General features: G+C 40.0%; 2 protein-coding genes across 3 annotated transcripts in view; one reads left to right on the top strand and one right to left on the bottom strand.

The window, feature by feature from the left end:
- The first annotated feature begins 49 nt into the window (after window positions 1–49).
- On the top strand, window positions 50–9,910 carry LOC110981811 (protein-lysine N-methyltransferase EEF2KMT-like). 2 transcript variants are annotated; one of them, XR_015425899.1, is made up of 11 exons: window positions 50–249; window positions 809–1,045; window positions 1,374–1,439; window positions 2,119–2,199; window positions 2,771–2,881; window positions 3,138–3,274; window positions 3,541–3,683; window positions 4,146–4,316; window positions 4,644–4,796; window positions 5,845–5,959; window positions 9,218–9,910. XR_015425899.1 is itself a non-coding variant. In XM_022239750.2 (11 exons), exons 2-11 carry the CDS (start codon window positions 851–853, stop codon window positions 9,272–9,274), a joined length of 1,233 nt encoding a protein of 410 aa, XP_022095442.2. In that variant the 5' UTR covers window positions 51–249; window positions 809–850; the 3' UTR covers window positions 9,275–9,910. The 2 variants fall into 2 exon arrangements, 1 of the variants encoding a protein (XP_022095442.2); XM_022239750.2 differs by having other exon boundaries at window positions 51–249; window positions 5,841–5,959.
- Window positions 6,372–20,167, bottom strand: part of LOC110981810 (regulator of G protein signaling 9-like) — a 51,067-nt gene continuing 37,271 nt past the window's right edge. Inside the window, exons 9-14 of the mRNA XM_022239749.2 lie at window positions 15,546–15,659; window positions 14,516–14,719; window positions 13,499–13,717; window positions 12,368–12,550; window positions 11,953–12,021; window positions 6,372–11,189 (exon numbers count right to left, since the gene is read on the bottom strand). Coding sequence (XP_022095441.1) covers window positions 10,919–11,189; window positions 11,953–12,021; window positions 12,368–12,550; window positions 13,499–13,717; window positions 14,516–14,719; window positions 15,546–15,659 — 1,060 coding nt within the window. The 3' untranslated portion in view covers window positions 6,372–10,918. The remainder of the gene's footprint in view (window positions 11,190–11,952; window positions 12,022–12,367; window positions 12,551–13,498; window positions 13,718–14,515; window positions 14,720–15,545; window positions 15,660–20,167) is intronic.

The following is a 20,167-nucleotide window of genomic DNA, read 5'->3' as shown; positions in this document are numbered from 1 at the left end:
AGTCGGTCAGCGACCAATAAATAGCGCCCCCTATTGATTTGGTAGACACGCAGCGCCCTCTACTATATGTGACTTTGATGCGATAATTGCTTTCGGTATTCTGTCAAAGTGTTATTACGTTTTTATGCAAAAAAAACTCATGTTGACAAATTCCGCTGGAACACGCACAAATCAGCTGTATGTTACAGATGTCTCGACGTGACGCTGGATGAATGGGGCATAACAGGGAGGGGCATAAATTCATTCGTGGTGCATATTTTTATTTCTGATAGCTGATGTCTGTAGGCTAGCCCCATACTAGACTGGGGGCAGTCACTCTTAGTCTTAGCCTAGCCCCACATGTAGGGCTGTAGGCCTAGTGGCTCTCTTTAACAATCTGTCTCTTTGACACAGAAAAGAGACAGATTGTAAAAGAGAGCCACTACAGCCCTACGTGTGGGGCTAGGGCAGTCTAGGCTAGTCATGACAGTCATGCATGTGACAGTATAACCAGAGAATATTCGTTATGTTCTTGTTACATGCAGGTATGACACATTACAGCGTCACGTCTTACATTTATGTCCTTCAGCATATTTACCAGTCCTAAATCAGGGTTTGCCACCTTGACAATCTTAATTTTACACCAGCACTGATTTTTACCATTTTATAAAGTACAGAGTAAGAAATCTCCACCTCCAAATGTAATAGTCAAATGACCCTGTTAGTCATGTTAGGCCATGATTTAATCTTTATGAGATGAAAAAGTTTGTCCATTGAGTTGCTTGATATCTTTTCACTTGGTCTTTAATTTTGGTTTTTCACATTCTAGGCAAATTGGCACATTCTGTACAAATTGTGGGACCCATGATGCATGCACCATTGTTCACTGAAAAGTGAAAGAAAGCAGAGACTCGGGGTCGGGGAGACTTATCGACTGATTTTGATGTTTACATTTCCTGATCATTTGAGGCTCTCTGGCCTAACAGACGACATGGACGACTCCCTCCTTGTGACGATTGAAGAACAGTTTCTTGCCATGCTACCAGTCAGGAACTTTGTGTGGATGGTACAACCACCCTCTCCCCATTTCAAATCAAATCAGTTGTATAAATTTATCACAAGTCAATCACAGATAGTCATTCAACACTTATTTTGTGTAGCTAAGCTGTTTGAATCAGCTGTGAAAATGCACAAATTCCTTTGTTAGGTCTCAGGTTTACTTATAAAAAGACTTTTGTTTGATTTGTCGTTAGCTCAGGTAAAGTCAGCTTGATTACTTAATTGAATCAGTTGGAAATGACTGAGTTTTTAGATGAAAGCATTGACAAGCATAAGCAAATGAAAATTCTTTTTTATGAAGTTTTTATATATTTTTTTCAACTGTGTTGGAACAGTTTTCAGATCAGTTTGTGGCGAACACTCTCCAAAACATGGACGCACAGCTGTCGGTACTCAGAGTGGTAAATATTTTTCTATTACATTAAAATCTGAATTAGAAGAACAGTGACTTGTAGTTTTACCAGAATTCCTGAGATTTTGTTTCTCCCAGTGTTTCAATAAACAGAAAAGTCCAGCAGGAAAAATAAATGGTGTTCACAACTTGTCATTTGAAGATTAGTTGTCGAAGATGTATGTTTGGAATGCCTTAAGAAAAGGATTTTTAGACTGGCATACCTACATGTATTTACCAACTTTTAATACATTTTAGCAGAAGCATTCATTCGCCGGTTGAAAAGAGCCAGGTGTGTGGGGATCATTTTTGTTGGTAATGATGCAACTAAACGCTTGCATTTCATTGTTTGTGGTTGTGAACTGGCAAAGTGCAGTTCCCTTTGATGAGCCCATGTTGCTGTGAAAATTGCGCCCTCTCTTGGTCCTGCTTGGGGCAGATAATGGATGGTGAATGGCTACAATATTTGAAGTATTCTCAGAAATTTACTTTTTTTCAAATAGGTTCATGTTGATTAAAAAATGTTTTACTTCCATGACAGTGTAGTTGCAATTATCTCGCTACTTGCAGTGAAAAACCAATCAACCTTGACAACAGGTGGCAAATTAGGGACCTGGCAACTATACGATCACAGAAGATAGGGCAGAAATTTTTCAGTACTGAATTTTATGTGTACACTTTCTTGACAGACGGTAAAATCAGACGTGTGTAAGAAGTACCCTCCCTCGCTGAAATACCAACAGTCTTTCCTCAAGTCTCTCATACAAAAGGTGGGAATTTACAGTATCTTCAGTAGTCTTATGTTTTATATCCAGTGGAAAGGCCGCATTTTTGTAGTCGACCTTTTTTAGGATATATGCCCCAATAAGAAGTGACATTCAGAAATCATACATGAAATTCAGTCCAGCAGTTATTATATTCTGTCCATAATCCTGGCCAAATTATGCTTCAGGTTTAGTTTGTTGTCGTCACTCTGTTTGATATGCAAGTTGTCCACCTAATGACAAACTATTAAACCATCAAGAAGACAATTTCTTTCCATGCTTACCTTTTTTGGCAGGCTGGCTGTTGAAAGTTAGACTCATGAGAAACTTTTAGGCGCTGGTGGCAGTAGCCAACTGGTCTTTTTCTAGATTCTTGTGGGTGCTCAGAACTATGCATGTGTGTTCAGAAATACGTTGGCACAGTGTTATGTCCATGGCCACAGGTGTCTCAAAAAGAGGATTCAAAATGCATACAACCAACAGAATTTTCTACTCTGCCAAAGTTGTATTCACGTTATTGTCAGCAACAGCCAGTTACAAAGTTTGAATGAAAAACCTGCACGCTGTTTTTTCATAGTGTGAGGAAAACAATCATGAGGTGGTTGATGACCTGTATGAGACCTACACGGAACTGCTGAGCCAACCACAGTCAGAGACCCAGGACCACTGCTATAGGACATACATACTGGTAAGAATGAAAACAGAGAACATGTGTCTAATTTGTTACATCTATTTTGAACAATAGTGTGTAGACTCTATTGTATTGGTGACCTAACCAATAGTGTGGGAGAAAAATATATGTGGCTCCTATTGTTTAGATCTAGAGTGCAAAATGATGACACCGCAACCAAATAAAAGCTGGCTTAAGAGAGAAGTGATGCTTTCGTTAGCTAACAAAGCACGTGTTCATGAATCACACCATTAGTATTTGTCTCTACTTAAAGTTTGGTGCAAGTTGTGCAGTGACCCTGAAGGAGTTGGTCAGCTTGATATCTCAGGGTACCACAGGGCTAAACACCTGGCCTGCTGCAAGCTGCCTGACAGAATGGGTAGTGGAGAACAAGGAGGTGTTCTCTGGAAGGTGGGTAAGCAGGGCTCCGATTGAAATGAAATTTACTCGTCAAATGCACTGGGGAAAGACATTTAAAAAAAAAACACACAAGTTTTGAAAAATAAATGTGGATCTTCCCCTTAATAGGATTGTTGCTTTGTAATCTCAAGCTAATCAAGTCATTCTTTGCATTATTACATTCCCTATATAAATTAGTTCTAGAACTTTTCAATATTGTAAACCCTTCAATGCAGTAGTTCTGAACTTTGTATAGTATATTTACATTCCTTGTATAGAGCTGTTTTAGAACTTGGCAGTGGCATGGGGCTCACTGGTCTTGCTGTCTGCAAACTCTGCCAACCCACCAGTTATGTCTTCTCAGACTGCCATGCTAGTGTTCTGAGAGGTCTAGAAGAGAACATCGCCATCAATGTTCCAGGTATGTTGAGTTAAATGGAAGTGTGTCAGTAATTTAATACTTAAGCAGATCAGGGAAAAACAGTTCTGTTTTTCCATCTCCTTTCTGTACATCTGGATCAGCCATTAGAATGTTGTGCATTCCTTCATATTTGGAAAAGCCAGGATAGCAATGCTTACTCCGCAAAGTGTGTTACAATTGAACCAATGACCTCTGACACCAGTTATGGGGACTCAATATTGCTAAGTTCCAAAATTTTTTATGAAACCTCTATACAAATGAAAAGTGTTAGCGTTTAATATTGAAGCTGTAACCTTTGCTCAGAGGCTTTGGCATGAATCCATACACCACCGTCAGCTATTCCTATTAACAGTCCCTCTTTCATAAGCCATGCAAGAATGATCTTCTGTGGAGCTTTCTACTCCCGCAAAGCTGAGATGGTGTCTAGATACACTCTTTTTTATTGGTGTTGTTTGAATTCAGGGTCTGACTTGAGTGAATGTCTTAGGAAAGCTTTGCCCCAAAGGTCAGGCATCCCAGTCCACCAGAGCGGACATGAGAATGAACCAGTCATAACTGTGGAATGCATTGACTGGGAAGCAGTGGATGAGAAGGATGTCAAGAGGTTGAATGCTGGACTTACATTAGCAGCAGGTATAGACCATTGGAAGGCAGGCAATTCACAAAACAGTGCGCCACCAAGAGTTTGCCACACAGAGGCTCTATTTTTCATGTTTTTGGTCAACAAAAACATTGACCTAGAATTTTTTTGAGTTTTTGCAGTACGAGGACAGATTTTGGGCAACTCACGTCTTTCAAAACATTGTTTGCAAGCTCTTAGAGTGGAGTGCATTTAACAAGTTAGCGACTGTAACTTGCAACCTTTGACTTGTTTACTGCTAAGGGCGTAGTTTAGCCAAGATACCTTTTCTACTGTCATGCACTCCACTTGTTGCAACAAAAGTCTCTTCTTCACTTCAGATGTGGTGTACGACACTCGAATCATTGAGCCATTAGTCCACCTGCTGCATATGTTACTGCGATGTCAGGGTGATGGTCAAGGAAGGCCTGTAGCAGTTGTGGCATCCACTGTCCGAAATGAGGAAACATACGCTGCATTCCTTGAGGCTCTCAGTAAGCAGCATTGAACAGTTAACGATATCAAGATTCAATGATTTTAGCAATACTCAGCACGTGCTCATAATTTTGTACTCGGACTTGTCCCTTAACTCGACGAATTGTCTTCGGTTAACTTGAATCCAGTCACACTGTACTCGAAAGAAAATTCACATTTTTTTGATACTAATTTTTCAATACTAAACTTTGACCAAAAATTTCACAGAGTGTAAGCTACTCGTAACTTATAACTGTCAAGACAATGATGAAAGTATACACTAAATTCTTTATCGACTTAAATTGAGTATTCGTGCATGGGTGTTGGCACTCATGGGTGTTGGCACTCGCTCACAATATCGATGGTGCACTATTTTCATTATCCTATTCCTACTGCAAGAATAGCAGCGAAATGAATTGCAACCTTTTTTCCATGGCTGAGTGGGCATTCATCACACAAGGCATTTTCTATAAACTAATATGGCGCAGAAAGCTTGTACCCGTGGAAAAGAGGTTGGGCAAATTGCTCTTTAATGGAAATGTGTGACACAGTCTCAGGCGCATGGCGGCGAGTTCAATTCAGACATGTCTTCTTCTTCATCAGAAATTATGTCTTGGGGCTTTAGAGATCACAAGGAATACTGGGTAATTACTTTACGTATCACATTTAAGTAACGGTGCTGATTGCTGTAGTTTTAAAATGTACTCGGGATGTACTCCATATCTTTGTACTCGTACTCAGCCCGTACTGGGACTCTTAAAAACTCAAACTCAGATTTTTGGCCCAGGACTTGATTAAAAAGTACTTGGACTCGGCCCATACTCGGCACTGTGTGTACTTGAAAAACTCGGTACACGAGCTTTGGTACTCAACTAAAACACTGCTTAAAGATAGGTTGATTTTGATTAAATCAGAAAGGTTGACAGGTATGCATTTGTTTTTTGGGCAATTCTTTGAGCTACCAATCCCATGCTACATGAGGTCAAATCTGCTTGCCTCCCCCAACACACAGATTTGCTCAACTGCACTGACTATATTGGGGTGCGTTTGTCGCTTCCTTTCAGAAAGACGACACATTCTGATCGAAAAGCTCCATGGTCCAAACAACAAGACACTGCACTATGACCGTAGCTGCCCAATTCAGCTGTTGCGTTTGAGCCAGGAGGTTACACAACAGACCTTGGTAAGCATATCTGCCAATTTGTCGTATTCCTTCCTGAGGTCAGGCATCACCACATAATAGATTAGAATTTAAAATGAACTGAGGGCTCATTTGAATACCTTTTAATCTATTGTGTGGTATTACTTGACCTCAGGAAGAAGTACAACAAATTGGCAGGTCTGGGTAAGAAACTAGCTATTTCAGACAGTTAAATAAACATATCCAGACCCTGTTGCATCAGTCAGAGGTAAGTAACGTTGTCGTGTCTGGACCAGATACAGAAATGATTTTTTTCTGCTGTGTGGGTCAGCTGACCGGGATGAGCAAAGGCTGACTTTGCATTTTGTGTACTGGATCAAACTTCCAAATCAAGGTTTCCCGTGCACAAAATCAGGCATCTCACACTAAAATATTCAAACTGAGTACATGTATGTGAAAACAAGTATCCTTTTCTTATCAATAGAATACATTTTAATTTAAAATGTCAAGCTTTTTACCTGATCTTCATAACCCCCACGCTTAGACCAAACAAACAGGTAATAAAATACAAATTTGAGACAAATCAAATTCATTTTCCGGCATTTGAGAGATAAAATCTCTCTGTTTGTTTGTTAGTAAACTAAGCCAAAGGTAAAGATAAATTTGAATTTCTGATCAAGAAATTGAATTAACATGTTATATTTACAACATATACACAGTTGTCATTTGCCTAGTTTTACAGTCATTTCTACACACACAGACAACTGGCAGAAATGCTAAAAGAATCCCAAACTAATATTTAAACCTCGTATTATTGAGATCTTTAATTCCTTAATTTGGGTTGAAAATGGTTAACCTCTGTTGAATTTTAACAGATGTAATTATGTTACCTTGTGCAGACTTCAAATAAACAATGACAAATGCCAGAGTTGTTTTGTCACATGTGATGGATTGCTTATAAGGAGCCTGACAACCAGAGGCTAATCAGACAGATTGGATTACATGATTGTCCCAAGTCCACCAGCAGCAGTATGATCCGATCAAAAGGCGTTGGGCCACCGAGATAGGCCGCCATTACCCTAGTCAAGCATTTCATTAGCAACTGTATGTTGTTGTACACAGTGTAAATGAGAAAGGGGGCTCATTGTTAGGATAAAAAATCCATGAATTTGTTATCAAACAACGATATTGACGCTAATTGTGTCATGTACAGTTGTCATCATGCTGATTTAGTACTGGGGCCTGCTATTTAACTACTGCGTGTGTTGCCTACGATAACAGCGGATGTATGAAGGGTTACATGGGTTATTGACATCGGGACATGGGGAGCATCGTGGCAGCTGGAACCAGTTATTTTTCCAATCACTGGTAGGGTGCTTTGAGGATTTATTCTTTACTTTCATGGCCAATGAATTTGCAAAAAACAAACTGGCATACAGAAAGTTTCAGTTACGTGATCTGCTTTAACAATATGCTGCTGGGGAACCCGGTTTTGGGTACCTCGGGTTTGTATGCATAGCTGAGGTGCCCGAAATCAGACAAAGGAGCTGGGCCTTGTAACAAAAGACTGTACTCGGAACAAAAGACCCGCTGCTGGGAATTGCCATCATTTTTCAGCTTGCATTTATCGGAGGTAATCTGTCATTGTTTTGAAACAGTATACCACTGTTTTCGGCATAGCGCACCAGTGCTCCAGCTCCCCTTCGATGAGCGATATAGTACTGCTGCACGCTAATCCAGCTGCTTGTGAAAAGACGCCACTGGCATTCATTGGGAACAAAGGAAATTACTTAACACCTCGCAATTCTTGGTGCTCTTTACAGGGCGGCAAGCCTGGCTGAAATACCCGGATGTCAATGGAGGTTGCATGTTAGATAAGAGTAGCCACCAGACAGTCATTCATGTTGGGGGAAAAGGCCATTAAATGTAATTGTGACCTGTCACGACAAAATGAGCATAAAGTCGCATTCTGCTCTTTCCTATTTTGAAGGTTCAAAATCTTATTGGAGTGGAGGTTAATTTAGGGATTTTGTAATATTTGGAAAGACTAATCTGTCTCCTATTTAATTCCAAATATTTCGCAGGATCATATAGTTAAAAATGTCATTTTTACAGCAGTTTTGACAAAAGCATTATGCATGCCTGGTCTGAAATGTTGAAACAATGTCGGGAACAAAGACGCAAAGCTGCCAGAATAATGTCACATTGTCACCTTATACTTCTACCCTAAGTGTTCCATGTACATGCCATTGGAGAGCTCTTTTTCTGCTGAACTAAAAAATACCAATATTTCAATTTTTGAAAATTCTGACTTTCAGCTCATTTTGTGGTGACAGGTCACAATTATGAATTTTTGAAGAATTTTGAAAACGTAAAATCTTGAAAATCACCCGTATGTAGGCACTGCATTTTTAAAACACCCGGCAGCATATGGTTAAGTGTCTTGTTACAGTGTCAGGAAAGTCAACTTTGCCTTCAAGGATTCCAAAAATGTATCCAAGCTTCACAATCAACTGTTCTAGTAGGCTTACATCACATGTACATATGCATGTACATGTAAGTACATCCACAATTCCAAATACATACAGCTGCCATGGATGGAACTTACCCACATGAATGCAGCTAACCAGTCACTGTATTAGGGATGCCACCTGCAGCTACTTACGCACTCTCTGGTTTTCAAGACTTATACTAACAGCTTAGTAGTAGCTTGATATTAAATTAGTAAAAATTTTTTAATGATGTAAAACAAAAACTGAGAAATTATATTTGGCAAAAATGTCAAGAAATCTATTCAGAGCTTTCATCATCTGTTTCATCGTCAAGATGAATGAACAGCTGCATTTCAACTGTACCTGCAGTTCTTACACACTGCTGAGCATTGGACAACAACCAGGAAACTTGGATCTTTTCTTTACCATGTACTATTTGACAAATGGTACCATTTCTAGAGTAAATATGGCTTGTAAAAACACTTGTCTTTTTTGTCATGGAGGGGAATTTTGGAGTTTTTTGGGGGGGGGGTTAATGAACTGCTCAGTGATTTTGATACTGGTGATAGCTTAATAGATGCAATAAGGAATAGATCTAAGATGGAATAGAACACAGAAACAGTAAAGAATGGCTTAGAAAGGAATGTGTGTTAGCACCCGTTCGTTTGTTGCTACAGGAACAAGTGCTGGTGTCATGTAGAGGAAATATAACTCAGGATCATCAGTATTTGCTCTTATTTTTGCAGAAGCACCATATTTAAGAATGCACCATTTATATGTGTAATTGCTTTTTTTTAAATCATTGCAGGTACACAGACCAAGTTCAGGTATCATCAGTTCACCAGAGCCTACTCTAAACGTTTAACTTGTGTGAAACGTTTATGTGACCCCAACACTAAAGAAAGCCAAAGCTGCTGATTGGTTGACACCTGTCTACTAATACAGGCAAACAGAGTAGACACCTGTTGAAAAATTTGAGGTCAAGATGTAGGTGTCTTGCATAATTAATTGCTAAATCTGTACTCCTATGCTTTGTCTCATTATTTTACAGCACGTAGGAACATTCAGATTCTAACTTTTTATCTAATGAATAGTCTTGCTTACACGTACAAATGGGTGGCTGGTACGGTATTTGTCTTATCCAATGCAGTATATTGACATCAACTGTCAATCATGATGCCATTCAATTTTACAATCTAAATGATGAAGAATAATCCAATGATACCAATGCTGGTTTTCAATTATAAATAAATATCTCTATGTACAGTTCAGAAAGATACAATGATATGAACATTTTTTTACTTAAAAACTCTTCTCTTCTGTACATAAGTTGGCCCAAGTACACAAATATAGCTAAACAAGAGAAAAAGCAACAGCACACAATTAAGCTAGATTCTTTTATAAAGAAGGAATGAACATCAGAAAAAGTCAGTCAACGTATCCTTATTTCAAATAGTAAATTATACTTGACTATAGTAAAACAAATACCCAATTGACCGAACCTGCTCTACAATTAAGTCTTGTGGTGGTGAGGGATGAAATTTGGTGGACCTATAGAGGGTTTGCGTAGCCGCCATCTTGCAGGCCAGTGCTTTTTGTTCCACAGGGTATGTACAAAGGAAACTTTCCTGTGGTACAGAAGAGCTGCACTGCAACATGGCTACCATGCAAAGCCTCTGTTCAACCAATCTGTCAAGTGACAGAGCCAAACAAGTAGCCCACAGCGCCCTCTGCAGTTGACGGTTCAATCACATGATCTTGAAGGCCATGTGCCGTGCTGTGCCTTGCTGACACCACTATGGCTGTGAAACTTTGAAATTTTCAAGGGCATCACCCTTGCTTGCCTCGGTAAAGATGTCAAAAATTACATGCAGTGTATCTGCTCACGATAAACAGAAATTTAACACTCCAAATACGATGGTTCTTCATTTGCCTGCTTTTAGGGCACTACAGAATTGGACAACAGGGGTTAAGTCCAGGGCTGTTGGACAAGAACAGATACTAATTATAAACACGATTCTTGAATATAACGATTCATGGATTCTAGCACGACTGACCCGGCACGGGTAAAAATACTGCAATGATTAATGCAACTGGAATGTTGACACATTCAAGTTACCTTTATATTCTACTTCAGTTTATCATTACGAAAGTTTTTCCCCCCTCTGTTGGTTGGAATTAGAAGTTGCCCAGTTCACACACACACAAAATGACATTCGACCTGTGAAAACATAAAACATTGTTTCTAAGCTGGCAATCACAGGTGTTCTGTCGCAGCACTGTATATCAAAGCCATACTCATGTTAGGCACTGCTTGTCCTTACCACCCGTACACGAAAGTAAACATGACAACGCTGAAATGTCAGACATTGTGATATAAAACAGATAGATCAATTACAATTTTATAAACTTTTTTTTTATTCATATATTACACGTTCTTATATTATCTACATGTAGTTGAGTTACAGGGGCTATGTGGTGCCACAAACATTGACCCTGTGACCTAGGGTCAGCTGCCATCCTCCTCCCACGGTGTGATAAGGCTTTTCTTGGTGGGCAGGTTGCAGATGGGCACGGTGAAGAGCTGGCAGGTGCTGTTGTTGGTGTTGGTGTGGCTGTTGCTGCTGACTGTGAAGGTGGTGGTGGTGAAGTGGGAGGTGCTGTCTCTGTCCCCGGACCCCGGCCTCTGGGCCTGGCCATTACAACTGGCCAGCTCCAGCCTGGTCAGTGAGCTGTTGCGCACCAGGACTGCTGAGTGGATTGGTTGTAAGGAGGAAAACCTAGGCACGGAAGAAACACACAAACAAAGGGTACAAAAATTACTCTGTATGACCCATCACAGTCAGATTTTTTATGCACACTAATCTGACAAAGTACCATCAGTGCAGTGGCATCACACTCTTGCTTGTGTTCTAAACCTATGGTGTCTGTACATCTTTGCAGTTGGAAAGTCAAGGCATTAAACATTGGACTACTGCCTCAGCACCTGTGTGGTGCAACAGTAGTAATGGCTTCTAATTCTGGTCCCCGTCCCTAAGCGCCCCGAGCTGGAATGCACCCCCAATCAGCAAAAGAAAGACGGGTGGTTACAAGCGGGTTCTCGCACGCATTCTGTGTGTACACAAAGACCATACAACTCGGAATATATTAGTTACGTGTACTCAGCGTACTTGCCGTTAAACAGGCATATACTTGCGCGAATCATGGTGCACCTATGTGGTGAGTACCAAAAACATGCCCTCTTATGTTCCGCTTGGAGCGGATACTCTTAAACCAAGCTGGAAGTTTCATTTCTCTGCAGATTTCTTCACCAAGCTAACCACACTCTTCTACTCTTAAACCAAGTTGGAAGTTTCATTTCTCTGCAGATTTCTTCACCAAGCTAACCACACTCTTCTATTCTTAAACCAAGTTGGAAGTTTCATTTCTCTGCAGATTTCTTCACCAAGCTAACCACACTCTTCTGCTAAGACAATTTCCCGTTTGTTAACATTACACCAAAGGAAAAGAAACATCATTTCATAATACAAGGTCAAGACTCACCTCATTGGTTGCTTGGTTTGTTTGATGCCATTCTCCTCTGTACTGTGACCATTCTGTGCATCTGAGTATCTATGGGGGGAATACGATACAAACATGGTGTGATATGTTCATGTTGTAGGCTTGAACCTTTCGAAAGGGAAATGAGATCAGAGAAAATGTGACATTTCAACCCACTGAGAACGTCTTCAGAAGTGTTAGTATCTAACAAACAAAACAAACGGGTGATTTTTACAAGACTTACAGTAAATTGACAGTGAACAAATGGGTGATATATGTACAAGACTTGCAGTTAATTTACAGCCTCTAGATTAACACTCAGTAATGGAAAATTTGTTACTTTAACAGTTGATGGAAGTCTTCAGGAGTACCACTGAAGCCTAAACATACTCTAGACTGAGTAGCTCTTAGTACTCACATTTTAGTCATCTCATAGTCATGGAGGTTGCTGGCACTCAGAGAGTGTACCATACCAGTCTCCCCGATGGACTGTCCCTCCCCTTCCTCATCACCAAAACTGCCTCGCCTCCTGAGAGACATTGGGGTGGCGTCAGGCGTGACTTTGGCTGTGCGCATTAAATTCCGTCCAAATGGAAAGAATCTGCAACACAAAGAGGATCAACAAATTAAGGTAACTTGACTAAGCTGCTATCAAAATGTGAATTTGAATTAAAAAAAAGTAAGTATTTCAGACGTACAAAGAATAAACTGAGGGAATCTGGCACCCACTGCTTTTTGTTTTAAAGTGTCAATTCGTTGTTTTGGGTCATTGTCCTTGGAGCCACAAGTTGTGAATCTACAAAAAAGTCACTCATTGATATCTTTATGATTTATAGGTTTCGCTTTGATGTTCACAGACAACCACGTCCAGCACAAAAGAAGTTGAAAAACCAGGAACAAACCGAAGGGACTAATCAGCTCAGATGAAACAGCACACACGTTCAATGACCAGACCCAACAAAACGAGTCTTACACCTTTCATTGTTTCAGTGTTTTTGTTTTCCTTTCCATTAGGAAGAGTAGTCTGCATTTTGTTTTGACGAATCACCCACCTTGGCATCCTGCTATACAAAAGGCATTATGTGAGTGAACAACATTGAGGGGTTTCTATTGGTTTACACTGTGCAAGATTCTTGTAAAAGCCATTTAACTCACAGGTGGTTCTGGTGAGCTGTAAACTTGTTTTGCCAGGCCGGGTGAGATATGAAACTGCAATTCTTATATCTTCAATGTTCACAAGGGGTATTTCACATATGCATTTGAAGCATTGGAAATATTCTCATTATTTTTAACCCCCCCCCCAAATTGCAATTTGTTTAAGGCAAAAAATTTGTGAGTCTTTGTGCTACCTAAATATCATTCAGCACAGAGATGACCATCTTTCGTTCGTGCACTGAGTAACAATCGCTACAACCGATGGAAGAACTGACTTATTGTTGCCTTGAAATGAGTATCTCTGTAAAACACTGCTGTGGTTGCACACATTTTTCAAGATTAAGGGGCTTTCTTGAAGGAATAATCTTCAAGCAGTTTTGTGAGACGGCCTTACTTCTTTTTGATGTTGGTATGCATGGCGTTGGTCAGCAGCTTCTTGAATTCGTTGGAGCGGAGAAACCTTGGGTAGCTGTCCTTCTTCATCAGAAGGAAGATGTGGTGCTGGGCAGCCTCAAAGGCAAAGCGGTTGGGCTTGCGCAAGGCAAGCTGGGTCATCTCCACCGTCCTGCCATCCACGTTGATTTCGCAGGGTGCCCCAGGTGCCAGGAATTCCCTGGAAGTCAAAATCATTAATTATCAGTACTGATCACAATTTCACTTTCCCCTAATGAATTAAAATTAAAAATTTACAAATTCACTAATTACTTTATAAATGATCTGATTAAATAATTAATTCTCAGGTGAAAACAGGTGAAAGTGGGGACATTTATCACTTTTGTCTATGGCAGCTTATGTGCATGTATTTACTGGTCTGCATCCATTAGCTCAGATTAGGAACTAACAAAACTCACAGGGAAATACTTAGCAATTCCATGCTTTTGTAGGCCTGCCTATGATAATCAACATTTATGGTGCACTAAACAGTGTGTGGGAAGTCCCTGATGGGCAACGTGAAAAAGAATATCTAGTTTGGTAAAAGGGATGGAGCAAAGTTCTTTGGCACAGGAAGCTTCATTAACCTGTACTTCTGGTAGCCAACTAGCAACAGCAATAAATAAGATTTTTTTTTTTTTTTTTTTGGAGGGGGAGGATGTAAAGCCTTGTCACTCTGCTCTTCCTGTACATCAATTCCCAAACATATTGAAATCTAATGGCACTGAAGGTATTTCATGTACAGGAGTATGACAAACCGAAGTCAATTTTTTTAAACGACTCAACACTACCTACAGGCTTGAACATCACTTCATCCACAATGTAAACTGATCACTGCACACTGAATCTTCTACCTGTCTACAGGCACTTGAAGTAGCTAAATAGCACTCTTCTTCATGGATAGCCTTTGATTCTCCGGAGTACAAACACGTCTCTGGTCATTTTTTTTCAATGGATATGGGGAGGAAAGACAAATCACCTGTATATCTCATGCACCTGCTCCGGCACCGACGACTGTGGAGCATATTTCAGCTGCTCACAGGCCTGCCAGAAGCGGATGTTTTCCTGGCTGTACTCTTTCTTTAGGAACATCTCAAACTCATGCCGGCCTGTGGCGTCGCGCAGGAGCTCCCGTAGGCTGATGCACCACCGACGGACCCGTCTCTCGGTGGGTGTGTCCACCCTGGAGATACAAATGGGACAATGGGGAGCACTGTTATCAAGAGGTTGACATGTTCTTATGGGCATAACCTTACCAGCCCCTCCCCGGCTCAGAATGTGAAGAGCTTTTTATCTCTGGAACTACTGTATGCTACTGTGTAAAACTGTAAAACCGATTGCCACATAAACAAAATTAGCTGTTTTATTTGGGTTATTTCAGATGTTGCCTTCGGTGTTTCTCTCCATTTTCTTTACTTGTTCTTCAAAACGTCATTCTGGAAAACTCACATTTTATAATAGAAAATTTTAATATAATTTTAGATATTCACAAGATTTAACATGGTACTTCTTAAACATTAACAGTCACGTTATCACTGACATCAAGAATTAAGAAATAATCTCATGAGCATTATAACTAATGATTACAAAAAAAATCAGAAACATTGACAATGCCTGGGTGAATAAACTTCATACTATTCATTTAAAGTCAAATGACAGTGAAAAACCCTCTTGCTTACATTTCTCTTAACTATTACTACAAAGTCAAATGAGTGCAATATCACATGACAACACTGCCGCACCCACGCACACTAACAATAGTAGCTTGTTTAGTGCAAAGGCCACTCAAAATTTTGTTCTTGTTTTGGGGCTTTCCTTGGTGGTTAACAATGAGTGTGAATGTTCTTAAATTTAAGAAAAAAAAAAAAAACTTTCCTGCATGCATCAGTTCAACACATATTCGTTATTTGAATATGTGTCAGTGATAACCAGGTCCGTTATTTGAGTGGCCTGAGCTATGATGCACAGTTAATTGAAAGCCTTTTTCCTGAGATCACAGCAATACTGACAGCATTGTGTTGAGCGTCCACATTGTGGTGTCGTCTGTTATCCAGGGGTTGCTAGGCTGCGCCCCGGCCAAGAACGGGTCGTGCTCAGCGTAGCGGTTGCATCGTCTGACCATCCTGCATGTGCAATTAGAGAGGAAATGAAGGAAAAAAAGAGATAAATCATTGACAGGAGCTGACATACACGACTATGGGGGTGTTAACAGCTAAGGGGCAGTTAGTGATGTGCGTAACCGCTGTCAGTGTCAGCTCAGGATTTCTCTTTTCCCTTACATCTCTTTTTGAGAAACAGAAAAGTGCCCCTGATGTGGTCGACTTGTCTGCCCACTGCGTGGGAAGACTAGAGTGGAGAAGCTGTCACAGTTCATTGTAAGTTTAGCGGCAGGTCACTGACTGGCAATCGGATACCGTGCATGCACCCACAAAGCGTCCATACAAGTCATGTACATGTACAGTGTATGTATGCGTGCACCTGTATGTGGACAGTAGCCAAAAACAGGGAAAAGATGAAGGAGACGGTGTAAGATCCATCTGAGTTTGTGGCCAAGTGTAGAGGTACAGACACAAGTCACAGTAAAACATTATCTGCAATGCAGACTGATAGATTTAGTCGTCAAATGGAATTACATGTACGTTTGGATCTATTTTTTTATCAATCAATTGTGATGATGGCAAATGTACTTGTGATCGTACTTACAATTTGCTTCCAAGTGTGAGAAAATAGCACAGCAAGTCAGATGTAAAGGCACTGATTTTCAGGTCATGAAGCTTTGAACAAGGCTTAATTTTTTCCCTTGTTATCGTTGCATTACATTGTCCACATTTGCAATTTTGTTCGCCAGTGTTTAGCTGAAACACGATGATTTATGCATTAATTTGAGACGTGCCCAGTGTCATTAAGCATGTATGACATACATGTATGTACATGTAACTAACAACCCCAGTTCTACTGAGAAAGATGCAATGATTTACACATACTGTGTTGGACAAAACACCTTCAGAATTGCTCTCTGGTGAGTTGCATGTAATTAGCATTCAGCTGCGGCAATTAAAAAAAACTGACAGTGCAGTTCTCCAAGGCTTAGATAACTGTACAAACTGCCGATCAATGTTGTTGGGGTGACGGTGTACAAAAACAGGCATGTGAGCCAGTTTACAGTCATTAGATTAGTGTATAGCTCCAAGAACAACATATTACATGCCCCTACTCGTGATGAGGATAACCCGATATGATAAACCATTCTTTACTATGTATAAAATGATGTGTACTATTTGATTTGGAGCCTCTAGTGAAAATGGTTTTATAATTTATTGATTCCTTCACAAAAGTGATCAGTTTACCGGTATTAATATCCTTCACAAAATAGATGAGTGTATTATAATGACATTATGCCCAGATCAACATTCAGTTAACAGCACTTTCATTGGTGGAAACCTTGTCAGTCAAGTCCCTAAAACATGAGTGAACACAGCCTCTCTAGTGCAGTCCACACATTACCTGTGCCCTCAAAAATTCTGAAAAGTTGGGCATAATTGCTTTCTATATTAAAAGAAAAATCACCTCAATTCTGGAAATGTGGATTATCAAATTCAGGGAATTCAACCTTGCCATCAACCAGTATGAGCTAACAAGTCCGATAGGAATCAAGGAGATCTAGTAGGACATGCGGATGTAACGCAATCAAAAATATATCTCTCACAAGGTTTGCCAATTCTAACTGTACAGGTTGTTCAAAGCTCGTGTTGGTTCAGTTTCACAAAACCTCTGTATGACAGATGGTTGCCATTTAATAATGCCTCTCAACATAACGTCTTTGAAATTTAAAAATGTAACTCTGTCATCACCAAGTGTGTTATCATTAGTGTTGTGTGCTGTAAATCATTACTGAGCGTGTTCAGATCTTTATTACCAGAATACAGCCCGACCCTGCCTGCTTGTACTCCAATTATCCAACACAAAATATCCGCTAGGATCATCTCAAGCTCACACTGCTGACACTGACCTAGAATTCGGCCTGTTTTTTTTTACCACGGTATGACTCTTAGGAAATTCAAACGAAACGTCGGCTTGGCCGCTGATGCGGGTACCAGTACCTTCTCTTTCATGGCTGTATACAATGTACATGTTTAATTTTTTTGTTAGGGATCTCTTTTTAAGCCCATGAATATTTGTTAGCCCTGAAAATGGCCTTGTGAAGATGGCCTTGTGAAAGTCAAACTCATAAAAAAGGTGAAATGCAATTTAAGAACAATTACTGGTCCCTGGGTAGAAAAAAAGCAACATTTCCATACTACCGGAACATGTATATATTTATATATATGCATGTGCATGAATTTAAACTGAATTAACACGTTACATTTCTCTATGTTGGGAACAGAAAGGCTGATTTCGTGCGAGTCATGATAACCATGGGTGTAGTGTCTTTTGCCTCTAAAAAAAAAATCTCCTTAACAATGGAACAAATGCATGCACCTTTAACGTGACATTTTAGGCTGAAAGACAGGCACATGCACAAGCACACCACTGTACATGTAGTCAGGATTTTGTTTGATAAGTCATCACAGTACAAACAGAGATGACAGTCCAATGATGACAGTAATCAACAAGCACCACTCAGATACAAGCAATTTACAATATGCAGTGTCCTAAAAAAGGGTTGATTTCCGGCCTGCCAATTGACATCACTAACTACATACTGGTACGTGATTCCTTAATGGTTATAGAGTGCACTGAAGATGTGATGGGCATCCAGCGAGTGAGAGACGAGTCGAAAAACAGCAGAAATTTTTAATGATCCTAGCATTCCATGTAGGAACAAGAAAAGCCATGTAAGACTTTCCAAATGCATGGAGAATGTACAATGATTTAGAGCCACGTACAAGGATTTAGAGCCATTTATTATCACTATGTAACAGTCGCACAGTGTCAATTTTTGCCATAATGTGGGTGTGCCCTCTAAAAAGATGTCTAAGGCTGTGTCCCCGGCCAAATGGGCTTCCGGAGCTCTGGCTATGTCTATTGTCAGCCATCTCCTTAGAACAAAGACCTAGACCTATGGTAGCCAACAGATTTGGATGTAACCTAAGCTACATGTAGCTGAATGGTCAAATGAATTACTCATACATGTGCTACAGGACAGCCTAAACCATGCATAGTTTCAGTGCTTGTAAGGATGGATGTTGGTTTTTACAATAACACTAAAAGCCAGAGTGCATGATGTACAGGCACTGTGCAGTTGACAGGAATGAATGGTTTCTAATTACGCCTGCAGGTATTCCTTAGAGCCTGGAACCTGTCAATCCTGTGTTTACACAGTCCAACCTGCCTTGAGGAGTTGGGGAAAATAGAAACCCAAAAAAAAGAAAGAAGCAAAACCAAAAGTGATGCCACCGAAAAAAGCCAACAACCAAGAATTACAATCGCACCAAAAAGTAGCTCTTGTAGCTCTGCATTTGATTATAATGTACAACGCAATGCCAGGCAACAATCATCCATTTTTTCCCACGTCAAAGCACAAATACATATTTTTTAAAAAGTGTTGTTTCTACTGGTAGAAAGAGCCCAAGAACAATGTCACATTCAGCAGTTTTTAGTCTGAACCCACTTCATGTAGAAAACATGATGGGCGCAAAATGTGCCAGGTATTAGTATCTTACTTGTATGCTGGTTGAAAGGAAGGTTAACAGTTTCACATTACATACACAACAACTCCCCCTCCCCCACGTGAATAACTGAGTCTGCTTATTCAATCATCAACCAGAGAAAAGGTGTGTATGCGTAACACCTAGACTAGTGTTTGCTTTGACATGTCACCTACAATGCCAGATATGTTTAGCAGCGACCCAATTCTAGCCATATGCTGCCATGGCGATGGAAGCCTGAACAATGACAAGGGTAAGGGTCACAGTCTGTATAATTATTACACATGCAGTATGTACTTCTTATCATCGTCGTCGGTGTTGGAGTGGGAAGGATGAATTAAGAAAGGCCCGGCGTCACTCTGACTCTCAAATTACAATGATCGATATTAAAGCTTCATCAACTGTAGCACAGCTAAAATGGTGCATTAATTGTGGCCTGAAAGTGAAACAGTAAGGATGAAAGATAAGGTTGATACCGTAGATGAATGCATCCACTAATTTCAAGGATTACAGGTATCTTTTGGTGCATCATCTAGTGGAATCATACATTTTGTGTAAAGATAAGGTTGATAATGTAGATGAATGCATCCACTAATTTCAAGGATTACAGGTATCTTTTGGTGCATCATCTAGTAGAATCATGCATTTTGTGTAAAGATAAGGTTGATACCGTAGATGAATGCATCCACTAATTTCAAGGATTACAGGTATCTTTTGGTGCATCATCTAGTGGAATCATACATTTTGTGTAAAGATAAGGTTGATACCGTAGATGAATGCATCCACTAATTTCAAGGATTACAGGTATCTTTTGGTACATCATCTGGTGGAATCATACATTTTGTGTAAAGATAAGGTTGATAATGTAGATGAATGCATCCACTAATTTCAAGGATTACAGGTATCTTTTGGTGCATCATCTAGTAGAATCATGCATTTTGTGTAAAGATAAGGTTGATACCGTAGATGAATGCATCCACTAA

Source organism: Acanthaster planci, linkage group LG07 (genome assembly GCF_054643075.1).
Source record: "Acanthaster planci isolate LZ-2023a linkage group LG07, COTS_SCS, whole genome shotgun sequence".
Lineage (NCBI taxonomy): Eukaryota > Metazoa > Echinodermata > Asteroidea > Valvatida > Acanthasteridae > Acanthaster > Acanthaster planci.
The sequence above is the reverse complement of the archived record's forward strand: the minus strand, read 5'-3'. Positions and strand labels throughout refer to the sequence as shown.